We start from the raw sequence: 15450 nt of genomic DNA, 5'->3' as shown, positions 1-15450 counted from the left end.
TAAAAACATCAAGTTTCTGTATTTACATATCTACATTTGCAACAACATAAATAATAAATCACATGTTATTAAAGATAATATCATTGTCTAGTATTTGTAACCACCGTAGCTATCTTGAACCGTACCAAATTGTCCAGATGTATCTTTCTGTTGTTCTTTGGTTTGACTCTTGAACTCTTGATTGGTAGGAAAATTTGATATTTGGTTATTTAGTCCTTGGAATGAATTAAACTGTCCTTTTTCTTGACTGGGCGATGAAAACTGTTCAGGAGCCCCGTACTGAAATCTTTGAGTAAATTGTTGTCCAAAAGCAGCGACTTGCTTGCCTTGTTGAAGAGCAAAAGGATATTTTTCAGGAACTGGATATTGATAACCAATAGTTTTTTTAACAAAATCTTTGGGAGCACATTTTTGCTGTCTAAATTTAGTTGGAAAACTAAACGAAGATGTAGATGGTGAAACTTTATTGCTTTGTTGGGAGGCAAATATATGTTGATCGGCAAAGTGGTTTGATTTGGATAGATTGGAATAGTGATAATCGTTGTTTTGCCCTACAAGGGATTTTGGGCTTAAGAAATATGCTGCTTGTCTATTTTCTTGAGAAGCAAATGGAAATTGTTCGCGTGGTACACTTTTTTGATACTCACTATTTACATTTTCTGGGTATTTATTATTTGCACTTGACGTTGAGGTATTGTATTTTAATTCAGATTGGATTAATCCGATTGGTGCGGATCGAGAACCTGAAAATTGACCGTTTAATAGAGTTTGTCCTGACTGTTGATGAAACCTACTGGAAAATGAACCTAAATGTCCAAATTGAACATTAGAAGATGCTTTTTGGTTAAGAGAGTTAAATGATGGTTGAACAGAGTTACTGTTTTCAGTAATTGGTACTTGATTGGAAGATATTGAATCAAAGCTTGGATACAATCCTCGGCCGTTAAAAGAGTTTTGATTTTGTATTTGTTCAAATGAGTTCGAACTGTGTCCAGAAGAGTCTATTTTGTTGGGTGCGAAATAGTGTCCGCCAGAAATTACATGCCCATTACTATTAGAAGGAATTGGATGCTGGAAGTTTCTGAAGAAACTAGAACTTTGGTCTGAAGTGTCTTGTATATTTGAAGCTATATATTGTTTGTTAGTATTAAAATATTTATTTCCATTAAAATAATTTTCATGACCAAAGAGGCTAGATGGTTTCTCAGATGGTTCAGAAATATGACTGAAGAAACTAGAAGCTTGATTTGATTGCTCATCTTTATTTCGAGATAAGTACTGTGTGCTGAACTGCTGACTATTTGGATTAGTGAATTGTTGTTGGAACTGATTAGCTGTGGTAAAATGTTGATTGGGAAGTGCTGGAGGTTGGTATTGGGCGTTGTCATTTTCAGGTCTTGGAGGAAGATATTGATTTAGTTTAGCTCCAAATGAGGAAACGAACAGGCCTAAGAAAATTAGTAGCTGAAAAATAAAAAAATATGTATTATTATTTATAATACAATATACGTATAAATTGTATGTCACAGTAACATTGTTTAATATTAAATTTAAATTAGGTGATTAACTTTTTTTTATTTGCAAGCTAAGACTTTTATGTCCGTTGTCTTGTAGTGACACATCTCCAGATATAAAAGCCATGGTGCTCATGTGGGTGCCCGACAAACGTCAGAAAAAAATAATTTTTGATTACGGCTGATTAGCTCGTAAACTAATCCATCATTATTGTATATTTCTTTATATTCTAGATATATACAATAAAGGGATTTTTCTTGAAATGATATGAAAAATTATTTGCTGCATTGTGGTTATTACCTACAATTTTTATTCAACAGACACTTTCTGAACACATTAAATCCGAATAAAATTTTTAATAATTTATTTATCTTAAGAGACAGAATCAGATTATATATATATATATATATATATATATATATATATATATATATATATATATATATATATATATATATCGAGAAAAGGAGTACGACCGTCAATCCAATATAAACTAAGGTACACTCGAAGAGTGGTGGGTTTATCGGTCAAAGTGGAGAAATAAAAGACAAAGACGATGGCTACTTCATCTATTTATTGAAGACGTTTCGCTTTCTGCTCAGAAAGCATCATCAGTTCATCTAAAAAGAACAATATGAAACCAAACATCCATAGAGAAGTTATAACCAAAGTGTGTTACCTTACAAAGACATGTAGCAGTCAGTGATGTAAAAAATATGAAAAAGCTTACAAAGCTGGACATTCAGAGTTAACGTTGTATATAACAATTAATTGAAACTAGGTAAAGTTTGCAATTTGACAAAATTAGCACAGCAAAAGAACATGTGATAAAAATACATGTATATATAAAAAAAATTTTATAAAAACTTAGTAAAAAACATTAAGGTTTATTTTAAAGTGTAAAGAACTAGAAAGATCATTAGATTGCACTTCCAACAAATTTATTTAAAAATTATATTTTAATTTTAACTTTAGGTAACATTATAAGTTATTAAAGATTAATAGTAATAAAGAAAAAAATGAAGTTACCAGTCTTTAGCTTACTGAGGCTCGTTGGTAAATGAATTTAAAAGTTTTTGACACCCACGCACAACAACGTGAGTAGAAGTGGCCTTGAAGTCACAATGACATAAACAGCAAGGCAAGCTACCAACCTCTATGTATAAGGCGGTATATTCAAAGAGTGTGATAAATTTGGTTGACAACTTGTCGTTAAAAAACCAAGCAGTGAAAGGAAAAGGTGGTTAAGATCACCATTTAACCCTACAGTGATTGATCTGTCAACAAAGAACAAAGCAAGAGAAGTCAATCCAATATATCATATATTGTAATATTATGACGTCACTAGTTAGCCAGCTAACAGGTGAAGATTAATAAAAATTTCCACAGTCCAAAGGTTCAAATATTAAGGACCATAATGAAAAGGATTCTATGAATCAGATTCAATTTAAAGTTTTATCAAACAAGTTCATCAAAAAGAACAATTACTTAATTATGTAAAAGTGTTATTGACAAATATTAATAAAAAATGAGTTGATAAATCTTAATTAAAGAAGGAATAATTTATTTATATTTATTTTTATTTTTATTTAAATTTATTATAAGAAAATGTGATAAAGAAAACCCCAAAATGGGACAAAATTTAAGTAAACAACATATCAAGCCTAATTCTGTAAAATTAATGCATGATAAATTTGGCTCAAATTACTAATGTCCGTTCTCTTATTAAGAGTATTAGGATGTTTTAATATTGCACACATTTCTAAAAACTGTCTTTTAACGAGATTGCGTTCAGTGCCAAGAATTTTAACTTCATTAAAGTTTACTTCATGCTTAGTGTTAATGGCATGTTGGGCAAGAGCACAAGTATGCTTAGATAAATTGATATCACTGCGGTGTGTCGTAAGACGCCCTCTCAGTGATCTCCCAGTCTGACCGATGTAACATGAGTCACACTCAGCACAAGGTATATGATATATTACATTCACTTGTTCCAGAAGGGACAGAGGTGTTTTAGTTTTAGAGAACAAATTCCTGACAGTCTTAGCATTCTTAATAGCAATTTTAACAGGTACGTTATTATGTTTGTACAGTTTAACGAGTTTCTCAGTAACTTGAGGAAAATAAGGTAAAGAGGAGTAATGGGTAGTTGGATTCCCAAGTACAGTATTAGGCAGAACAGTGTTATTAATTGAATTATTTGATATCATTCTAAGTTGGTCACCATTGGGTATATCATTTAAAGAAGAACCATAGCTTTGAGCGAAAAGGTATTTATTAATAAGGGAGGATGGATAGGAATTCTCAACCAGAATATTTTTAAGTAATTGAAAGGATTCCCTTCGATTAATCGGATGTATCAGTCTATTTAGCCTGCAGCTTAAAGCTTTAATAAGGTTTAATTTGTATTTAAAGGGATGACAAGAATGGTAGTTGAGAAACCTATTAGAGGCCATTGGTTTCCTGTACCAACTTGTAGTAAGGGTGTTATCTCCCATTCTAATGACACGCATGTCTAAGAAGGGAATACTATTTGTGTTGGAGTCCTCAAGTTCAACAGTGAACTGTAAATGAGGATCAAACTCATTGAATAAAGACAAGGTGGCCTGAATCTTGTCTGGAGGTAAGGCTAGTAATAAGTCATCAACATACCGTTTAATAAAAGGGATTTGGAAATCTAAAAGACCCAGACGGTCAGATACTAAATCATCCAGTACATAATTAACTAGGATGGGAGAGATTGAGGAACCCATAGGTGTCCCAAAAATTTGAAGGTAATATTTGTCGTTGAAGACCAAAAAATTAGTGTCAAATGTTAATTGTAAAAGTTCTGCAAAAACATCCCAGGATACAGGACAGTTTGGTTGGATGGAGTTCCAGTGATTTCTTAGGGAGGTAATAACGCTCGAAAGAGGTAAATTCGTGAAAAGAGATACCACATCAAAACTCACTAAAATGTAGCCTTGTGGAAGTTCAAAATTATTAATAAATTCACTAAAGTGAAAAGAATCAACAATATTAAAGTTGTTATTAGATAAGATTTACAGGGAGACGGTATCGTTTTTAAAAACTCACCCTAATCTTCTCGTCCTTACTAGTGATAAAGGGAATGCTACTGTCCTCATGGATAGAGATCAATATCTTAATCTCAGCCAATCGTTGTTAGATGATGATAGATACTATCAACCTCTCTCTACCAACCCTTGCTCTAAATTTACAAATAAAATAAATAAATTCATTACACACTTAAAAAATATTAAGATCATAGATCAACCACTTGCAAAATTTTTACATAATTATGATGGATATGCTCCCAGATTTTATTGTCTACCTAAAATACATAAGCCCACATTGAGCATGAGGCCAATTGTTTCCTCCATTAATTCACCAAATACTAATATTGCAAAATTTTTAACTGACATCTTATCTAAATCTTATAATTTAATAACAACTTTAATATTGTTGATTCTTTTCACTTTAGTGAATTTATTAATAATTTTGAACTTCCACAAGGCTACATTTTAGTGAGTTTTGATGTGGTATCTCTTTTCACGAATTTACCTCTTTCGAGCGTTATTACCTCCCTAAGAAATCACTGGAACTCCATCCAACCAAACTGTCCTGTATCCTGGGATGTTTTTGCAGAACTTTTACAATTAACATTTGACACTAATTTTTTGGTCTTCAACGACAAATATTACCTTCAAATTTTTGGGACACCTATTGGTTCCTCAATCTCTCCCATCCTAGTTAATTATGTACTGGATGATTTAGTATCTGACCGTCTGGGTCTTTTAGATTTCCAAATCCCTTTTATTAAACGGTATGTTGATGACTTATTACTAGCCTTACCTCCAGACAAGATTCAGGCCACCTTGTCTTTATTCAATGAGTTTGATCCTCATTTACAGTTCACTGTTGAACTTGAGGACTCCAACACAAATAGTATTCCCTTCTTAGACATGCGTGTCATTAGAATGGGAGATAACACCCTTACTACAAGTTGGTACAGGAAACCAATGGCCTCTAATAGGTTTCTCAACTACCATTCTTGTCATCCCTTTAAATACAAATTAAACCTTATTAAAGCTTTAAGCTGCAGGCTAAATAGACTGATACATCCGATTAATCGAAGGGAATCCTTTCAATTACTTAAAAATATTCTGGTTGAGAATTCCTATCCATCCTCCCTTATTAATAAATACCTTTTCGCTCAAAGCTATGGTTCTTCTTTAAATGATATACCCAATGGTGACCAACTTAGAATGATATCAAATAATTCAATTAATAACACTGTTCTGCCTAATACTGTACTTGGGAATCCAACTACCCATTACTCCTCTTTACCTTATTTTCCTCAAGTTACTGAGAAACTCGTTAAACTGTACAAACATAATAACGTACCTGTTAAAATTGCTATTAAGAATGCTAAGACTGTCAGGAATTTGTTCTCTAAAACTAAAACACCTCTGTCCCTTCTGGAACAAGTGAATGTAATATATCATATACCTTGTGCTGAGTGTGACTCATGTTACATCGGTCAGACTGGGAGATCACTGAGAGGGCGTCTTACGACACACCGCAGTGATATCAATTTATCTAAGCATACTTGTGCTCTTGCCCAACATGCCATTAACACTAAGCATGAAGTAAACTTTAATGAAGTTAAAATTCTTGGCACTGAACGCAATCTCGTTAAAAGACAGTTTTTAGAAATGTGTGCAATATTAAAACATCCTAATACTCTTAATAAGAGAACGGACATTAGTAATTTGAGCCAAATTTATCATGCATTAATTTTACAGAATTAGGCTTGATATGTTGTTTACTTAAATTTTGTCCCATTTTGGGGTTTTCTTTATCACATTTTCTTATAATAAATTTAAATAAAAATAAAAATAAATATAAATAAATTATTCCTTCTTTAATTAAGATTTATCAACTCATTTTTTATTAATATTTGTCAATAACACTTTTACATAATTAAGTAATTGTTCTTTTTGATGAACTTGTTTGATAAAACTTTAAATTGAATCTGATTCATAGAATCCTTTTCATTATGGTCCTTAATATTTGAACCTTTGGACTGTGGAAATTTTTATTAATCTTCACCTGTTAGCTGGCTAACTAGTGACGTCATAATATTACAATATATGATATATTGGATTGACTTCTCTTGCTTTGTTCTTTGTTGACAGATCAATCACTGTAGGGTTAAATGGTGATCTTAACCACCTTTTCCTTTCACTGCTTGGTTTTTTAACGACAAGTTGTCAACCAAATTTATCACACTCTTTGAATATACCGCCTTATACATAGAGGTTGGTAGCTTGCCTTGCTGTTTATGTCATTGTGACTTCAAGGCCACTTCTACTCACGTTGTTGTGCGTGGGTGTCAAAAACTTTTAAATTCATTTACCAACGAGCCTCAGTAAGCTAAAGACTGGTAACTTCATTTTTTTCTTTATTACTATTAATCTTTAATAACTTATAATGTTACCTAAAGTTAAAATTAAAATATAATTTTTAAATAAATTTGTTGGAAGTGCAATCTAATGATCTTTCTAGTTCTTTACACTTTAAAATAAACCTTAATGTTTTTTACTAAGTTTTTATAAAATTTTTTTTATATATACATGTATTTTTATCACATGTTCTTTTGCTGTGCTAATTTTGTCAAATTGCAAACTTTACCTAGTTTCAATTAATTGTTATATACAACGTTAACTCTGAATGTCCAGCTTTGTAAGCTTTTTCATATTTTTTACATCACTGACTGCTACATGTCTTTGTAAGGTAACACACTTTGGTTATAACTTCTCTATGGATGTTTGGTTTCATATTGTTCTTTTTAGATGAACTGATGATGCTTTCTGAGCAGAAAGCGAAACGTCTTCAATAAATAGATGAAGTAGCCATCGTCTTTGTCTTTTATTTCTCCACTTTGACCGATAAACCCACCACTCTTCGAGTGTACCTTAGTTTATATATATATATATATATATATATATATATATATATATATATATATATATATATATATATATATAAAGAAGTAAACGTTAAATAGTGGGTTTGCAGCAATAAAAAATGAAACGTGTACTCTTTTAAATTTTTATTCCAAGCTTTCGGACATTGGTTATGTCCTTCATCAGGGAGAAACTTAATGAGGTTGTATCAACGAAGATGTATTATAATGTTGATAAAATTTATTATAGTCTCTCATCTGTTTTAATATATAAAACCTATTTTTATGTTTAAAAATTTAAAAAATTACTGTACATCCAAAAACACTTAATTAGTCCGAAAGCTTGGAATAAAAATTTAAAAGAGTACACGTTTCATTTTTTATTGCTGCAAACCCACTATTTAACGTTTACTTCCTTACGTTGTCAGCAAATACTTCTGGTTCATTATATATATATATATATATATATATATATATATATATATATATATATATATATGTATATATATATATATGTATATGTATATATATATATGTATATATATATATATATATATATATATATATATATATATATATATATATATATATATATATATATATATTTAGAAGATATAGGGGAAAAAATTTATTATTTTACATTCACAGTACTTTCAGGTCCACTAGGGGAACCCTGCTAACATGGTTCTCATGAATCTCGGTAGGAAATAGGGTCGGGGCTAACCAGAAATGGTTTTTTGAAAAGAGGGTTGGGCGATGGACCAACTACTCATATCCGGAAAAAAACTATAGTTACGGAACCAACAGATAAGTCTCGAAGTATAGGACGGATTAACCGGCGACTACTTAGGGAACGAAATATGGAATTCGAGATTCGATCATGGAATTTGCGGCAACTCAAGAAACCAGAATGCTAGGCAATGAGAACAACTATTCACAACACACACTATTCTACAAGTAGTAAACCAACTAGCAGTAGAGTGCTGGGAGTAGCGTTTATGCTGGACAAGAAAATAAAATACAATATATTAGACGTTCAGTCTTTAAGTGAAAGAATGTGTAAACTACTAATTAAATTAGCTTTAATAGTACAATTATCAACGTTCACTGTCCTACCGAAGAAAAGGACCTAGAAGACAAATAAATATTTAATCAACATCTACAAATCACATACAATCGGTCACTAAAAAATTACATACAAATAATAATCAGGGACATGAACGCTAACATTGGAAAAGAAACTGAATAGATAGAAACAATAGGCAAGCTTAGCCTCTATTATACAACTAATGAAAATGGAAGCCTACTAATATACTTCGCTGGTGGTAAGAGAATGATCATAAGCTCAACCTTACATAAGGCCAAAGCTCTTACTGGATGGTTAAATAACCAACCAGACACACCATATGTTAATAGACAAAAGAGCGGCAATAAGCGTAATGGATGTCTGAGCTAGAAGGAAACAGTATGTGGTTCGAATCAATTTCTATTAAGCATAAAATTTAAATACCGTATAAACAGACAGGAAAAGAACAAGCATCCAAAGACCGAAAAATTGAACATAAAAAACCTGAAAAATATAGAAATAGAAAGGCAATTGCGTGAAAAATTTAATAGAAAACTCCTAGAATGAAGAGAGAGAAAGGAATAGAAGAAGAATGGAATAAGATTATTAGGTTAACATGAAAAATGCCTAAAAGATTGATGGGAATTAAAAATACATCAAAGAAAAGAGTTTTGGTTTGATGAAGAATGCAAACAAGCAATAAACAAAAGAAATGTACTATACTTGCAGAATACTAAAAGAATACGAGAAAGGCACTAAAATTTTTAAAAAGATCAAACAAATACGATGAAAAAAGAAGAGGAGATAATAAAACGACCAAATACTAAAAATAGAGAAAGATTTTAATCAGGGTAACATTAGATGAGCATATAAATATCTTAAGCAACTCAGGGAAAAATATAAACCATCCAAGAATTTTTGTAGGCATAGTAAAGAACAAATTATTAGTAACGATGCAACAATAAAAGCAGATTGGAAAAAATATTTCGAGGGTCTGCTAAGAGAGCAAATATAAATAAACATATCCCATGTGGTAGCGGATTTGCATATAACAGAAGATCAGACCTTGAATAGTGAATTAACATATCCACCAACTATACAGGACACAATGGATGCCACTAAAGCACTGAAAAATAATAAAGCCCCAGGTATTGATGACATACCAGCTAAAATTATCAAAATTGGAGGACACACACTGATAGATTTCATAAACTAATAATAGACGTGTGGATCGTAGAAGAAATTCCAGGAGAATAAAAAACAATTATATGCCCAATCCACAAGAAGGGAGCAAACTCAGCTGCAAAAATTACAGATGTAAATCCTTACTCTGTTCGAGATATAATGTGTTTACATGGGTCATGAATAGAAGATTGAGTCACTACATTACACAGTAAAAAATAGCAGAAAACCAGGCCAAATTCAGACCAGAACGATCTATCATTGACCAGCTATTCAACATAAAACAAATATTAGTTAAAGCCTGGGAGCACGACGTCAATATCTACCAAATCTTTGTATATTTTCGATAAGCCTATAACAATCTAAAACGAGAATTTTTCATACCAAGAAAATTGGTAAACTTAGTTCAAGTCACCATGACTCAAACCGAAGCGCAATTGTGAATCTAAAAACAACTGACAGATCTCTTCCAAATAATTAAAGGGCTAAAACAGGGAGATGAAAACAATCTATAAAACATTTCTTACATATGTTTTATACATTGAACAGATATATAGAAGTCTTTGATAGAGTACTACACACACTAATATTTCAATGTTTGGACTCAGTTGGTCTGGACACGTATGACATTAAATTGCTCAAAAATCTTTACTACAATCAGACCGGTTGTATTAAGGTGGATCAAGAGGTTTCAGCTAAAGTTTCTATTAAGCGTGTTGTCAGACAGGGATGTGTTATGTCACCGATGTTGTTTAATACCTACAGTGAACCAGCTTTTGAGATAGCGTTAAATAATCGGAGTAATTAACGGAGTAATAATCGGAATAATTAACGGAGGAGTTAAAATCGGTGGTGAAATTATTAATATAATCAGACACGCAGATGACACCGCTATAATGGCAGAGAGTCTAGAAGACCTCTTCAAACCCTGTTTGAGAGATGTAAACAATGAATGCACTGAAAAGTGCTTAACAATCAACACAATTATAAACAAAATGGTTGTTGGTCAGTACTAAAATTAAATAAGAAAATCCTGGAAAGGGTGGAACACTTTTGATATCTGGGTAGTTGAATTGACTGCAGGGATGACGAGGAAATTTCGACCAGAATAGAACTTGCACGAAAAAGTTTTATTAACTGGTGTTCTTTATTGTGCAATAGAATTCTGTCATTGACCACACGTCTAAGAGTATTGGAGTGCTACGCCTGGTCCGCTTTGTTCTGTGGATATGAAAGCTGGACAACAAAAATAAAAAATCTTAATAAATTAGAATCGTTTGAGTTGTTTTGTTACCGTCGCATGCTCAGAATCTTGTGGACAGCACACATATCTAACGAACGTGTGCTAGAAACCATGCATAAAGAGAATTGATCAACATCATCAAAATGAAAAAGGTCCAATACTTAGGTCATGTAATGAAAGGACCTAAATGTTGCTTACTCCGGTTTATCATTCAGGGCAAAATCGAAGGAAAACGCTAGGTCGAAAGAAAACAAGTGTCCTGGCTGCGTAACGTTAGACAATGGACAGGTCGAAAGGTCGAGGAATTGTTTCATCTAGCTGCCGAGTTGCCGACCGAGAAACATTTCATTAGCTTGTTAATACGACCATAGCCAACGCTTGAAAACAAGCACGGCACACAAAGAAAAAGAATATAAAATATATTATATAAAAAGCCTTAAACCCCAAAAATATATGGTTTAATAAGTCTTCAACATATTGTAATATACGCAGATGATGTCAACTTAATGAACCGAACCATCACAGAACTTTATGTGGAACTTGCGGAAATGCAAAAGAAAAAGGTCCAGTCTTCAAAGAAGATAAAAGTTAAGCCCTAATACAAACAAGAAATATTGAAAGACGGCGCAAATATTGAAGTTGTAAAACAGCTCACATACTTGGGAGTACAGAAAATGGTGATAAGGACGGCAGCGAAGGGCAAAAAATACCAAGAAGATAATGCTTGCTAAAAGAGTATACTTCCCTCTATCACAGGTGTTTGGATCCAAAGACATCCATAGAGAAGTAAAGTTCAAAATATATAAAACCATCATATTTACGACTAATAGCCACATATGGGGCAGAAACAAGGATTATGATAGAAAAATCAAATAAACCGCATTAGTACTTTTAAAAGAAAGATATTGACAGGGACATTGGGACCTATTTGCGACAATGGTATGTGGAGAATAAGGTTCAATCACGAGTTATACCAGCATTACAAAGAACCCTATATGGCAAATTATGCAAAATTACGTAGATTGCACTGGGCAGATTACCTTATAAGAATGGACAATAACAGAACACCTAGTAGAACGCTTAGTGAAACTACCGTGGGACGTCGGCCAGTAGAAAGAACAAGAAAAAAGTGGATAGACGAAGTGGCTAGAGAGATAATAAGGGTGGGCGGCCGAGGAAAGAGATGCTGGAGGCGGATGATGGGGGAGGTCAGGTCCCGAATTGGGCTTTAGTGCCAATGAAGGAAGAGTAAGAGGAAAAAACACATAATGGATTAAGATAAGGCCATTATCGTTCATAGTAGTTTTAAATGTAAAACGGAATAGGTGTACAACCTCAATATTTTATAGATACAGGGTACTAATAATAATAAACTTATTGTCGATGAGTAATATAGAATTAATGGTGAATATAAAATTCGAATACTAAAATGAAAATTTATTATTTTTATCGAAGAAAAGATATGTTATTTAACAAATTAATAAAATTGATTTTTTCACTAGACTATTTTTAACTGACTATTCCACTAGACTATTTTTAACTGATAAAACGTCATAGCAACTTCACGTTTCCTACTGACAAAACTCCTTCCTGCCCCCTGATTTTTGAACAACAAAATTATGACAGATCCGTCACGAAGGTGTCTGATAATTCTATTGTTGTCAGTTCGACAAACATCATTAAGGCGTAATCAATTTTGGACAGATATAATGAATCCAGACAAAAAATCAAGATTTGGATACCAGTCAGGTGAAGAAATAAAAAAATTGGTTTCGGAAAATGTCCAATTGAACACGCAGAGGTCCAGAAGCTTTATTTGGACCCAATTTTCGGAGTTCCTACGGGTGAAAAATTTTACGCATGAAAGATGTACTACCATAACGGAACTAGCAAAAATGTGGAATACTACAGCAAAAATGGTTACAAGAAAAATATTTTACTCCCGATTGAGCATAGAAAAATTTTTTTATCTTTGTTCATTTGAACTTGCTTGGAGAGGCAATGAGGCCGTAAACTGCAAGATTCACTTTTTCCAGAAGAAATTTGATGTTATGGGAGAATTTACGGGCCCAATCGAATACAACAGCATTTTTTCCAAAACAAATCAAGGCGGTTCGAAAAGTTTCGCAAGCAGCAAATGGCTGATAAGACATTCATCAAACGAAAATTTATGCCCAGTTAGATTATTTTTAAAATGAACGGAAAAAAGAGGACCAAAAATTTGATCAGACAGACTCTTTCTTACCGTTCACCCCTACTGGAAGGATGGATCTTGGTTCAAAAACTGTCCACTTGGAATCAACACCGTATCTAAGTGGACAAAAATGTCAGCTGAAAAAACTGGAATAGACACAAAAAAAACATAAAATAACAAACCATTCCCATCGATCCTTAGCTGTGTCAGCCTTGTTCAAGCAAAGTGTTTCTGGATAGGAGTTAATTAAATTAACGGGTCACTCAAATGGAAGTTCTCTAAAACCATATCTGCAGTTAGATTCCAGTCACCACCAGAACTTCTGGTTTTATTTTATTCAAGTTGCCTAGTAGTATGAAAGTTTGTTGCCTTTTGACAATTTTCGCTTATGAAATTTTGACAAAATCCCTCGACTGACGTCTCGTGATTTAACTGTCAAAATTTAATACGCGAAAATTGCTTTCATACTAGTCGAAAATATTGCCGGCAAAATTGTCTCTCTTATGGTATTATATACGATAATAAATGAAACAAATGATCCAAACAAAAATGGCATAAAATATGAGTAGTATACTGAACGCAGACACAATAACACAATAAAAATCTAAATAGCTTACCGAGGGAAGCTTTACGCTTTATTACAATAAAAGCATTAAAAATAATATCAGAATGCAGGTGTAACACGAACAAAAGAACATGTATCTATTATAAAATATATAAAACCGAAGCAGTGTAATATATATGGGCACATTAGAACAAAATTACCAGAAATATAAAATTACATAGATATTATATGGAATTTAGAGAGACAAAAATGTGTTGAAAGAATTAAAATTGTTAGCAAGAAGTTAAACAACTGAACAAATGTATAAATATAGAACAATGTGGAATCAGAATGATAAGGAAAGATGAAAAAAACAGTCTGTTGTGATAAAAATAAAAAAATACCACGTGTGTACCACAGTATTACAATAAACATTACCCTGTGCAATCAACAAATATAATTTAATTACAGATTTCACCGTTTTTTATAATTGTATGTAAAAAGGTAATTGTGCTCTTACTTGATTCATCTTTGATATGTTATAGGAACAAGACGACGAGTTGTTATGGGTAAGTGACTTTTCGAATTCGATTAAATACTTATGGTTTATGCCGAAATCTATCATGACCTCCCACTATTTTCTTGATGTTCAATTAGCATTTGACGATTTGCATGGAATTAGATGTCAACCTTAATATATCTACAATAATTATTGTACTTAAGGAATCCTTTAATTGGGGTGTTCCCTATCATCATTAATCTATAAGTAGTTCATGTTTAACCTATTATATATGTTTACAATAATTATAATAAAGGTAAAAGATAACGGCATGTCTCGCAACCAGGAAAACAAAAAACAAAATAAGTATATCGATGAAAGGCAACCGTAAATACGTATTTCTGACTATTTGGTCGTTATCATCAAATCAAGAGATAATAACCAGGGTCGAAATATTAAGGTTTGTATGACCTGGAAATCAGTTTTATGTAACAGAAAACTGTGTTAATTTATTCGCAAGAAGGTCCTGGGGTCGTATTTTCGAATTCAATCGATTTTTTTCGTACACGAGTTAACTCTAACGTATACGAATCTGAAAGAAAGAAGAAAAATTGATAGTTTTACTTAACCTATTTTTTGGTAATTATATGATCTAAAACAATTCGTTTCTTGTAAGGGCATGAAATATGGTGGTTCAGTGTCGGCCGAACAAAAAAAGAGCCATTCAAGTCTAATAACTCCATTAAAGAGCTTTGTTAATCTGTACAATTTTTGAAATTGTACATCTAAATAGTCCTCTTAAGAGTTAAGAAAGATATGGTCTCTCCATTCTGCTAATATTTCTGCCTCTGCAAGGGAATTAAGTATTTTTCTTTCTACTAAAAAATATTTAAACCAGCCATTGAAAACAAAATTCAATGTAAAAATATTGTATTAATATAATTTGTATTTTAATGTAATTTGCATTGTATTGTTCAATGTAAAACAACGATTAAAAACTACTAGGTGAAATCTTATCTGATTTACACGGCCTGAAATCAAAACAATTATTTTGATCGTATACTAGCATCGAAATTCAAATGGTTCACTCCCATTTGAGTCGCCGTATAAGAAAAAATGAGAAATTTGTACACGCAGTATTCGAAAATACAAAAAACTGGATTTTGAGCGAATTTCTTTTAATTTCGTATGCGAAATATGCTCTAATCAATTGGAAAATACGACCCGTGGAATGTTATG

At 32.3% G+C, this 15450-nt stretch overlaps 1 protein-coding gene across 1 annotated transcript; it reads right to left on the bottom strand.

Annotated features, from left to right (window-relative positions):
* Positions 1-14296, bottom strand: LOC140435947 (uncharacterized). The gene is made up of 2 exons (XM_072524658.1): positions 14233-14296; positions 1-1464 (listed from the first exon to the last, which is right to left on the bottom strand). The coding sequence occupies exons 1-2, from the start codon at positions 14239-14241 to the stop codon at positions 88-90; spliced, it is 1386 nt and encodes a 461-aa protein (XP_072380759.1). The 5' UTR covers positions 14242-14296; the 3' UTR covers positions 1-87.
* Between the last annotated feature and the right edge of the window lie 1154 nt (positions 14297-15450).

The sequence above is a fragment of the Diabrotica undecimpunctata genome, chromosome 3 (assembly GCF_040954645.1).
Source record: "Diabrotica undecimpunctata isolate CICGRU chromosome 3, icDiaUnde3, whole genome shotgun sequence".
Lineage (NCBI taxonomy): Eukaryota > Metazoa > Arthropoda > Insecta > Coleoptera > Chrysomelidae > Diabrotica > Diabrotica undecimpunctata.
The sequence above is the reverse complement of the archived record's forward strand: the minus strand, read 5'-3'. Positions and strand labels throughout refer to the sequence as shown.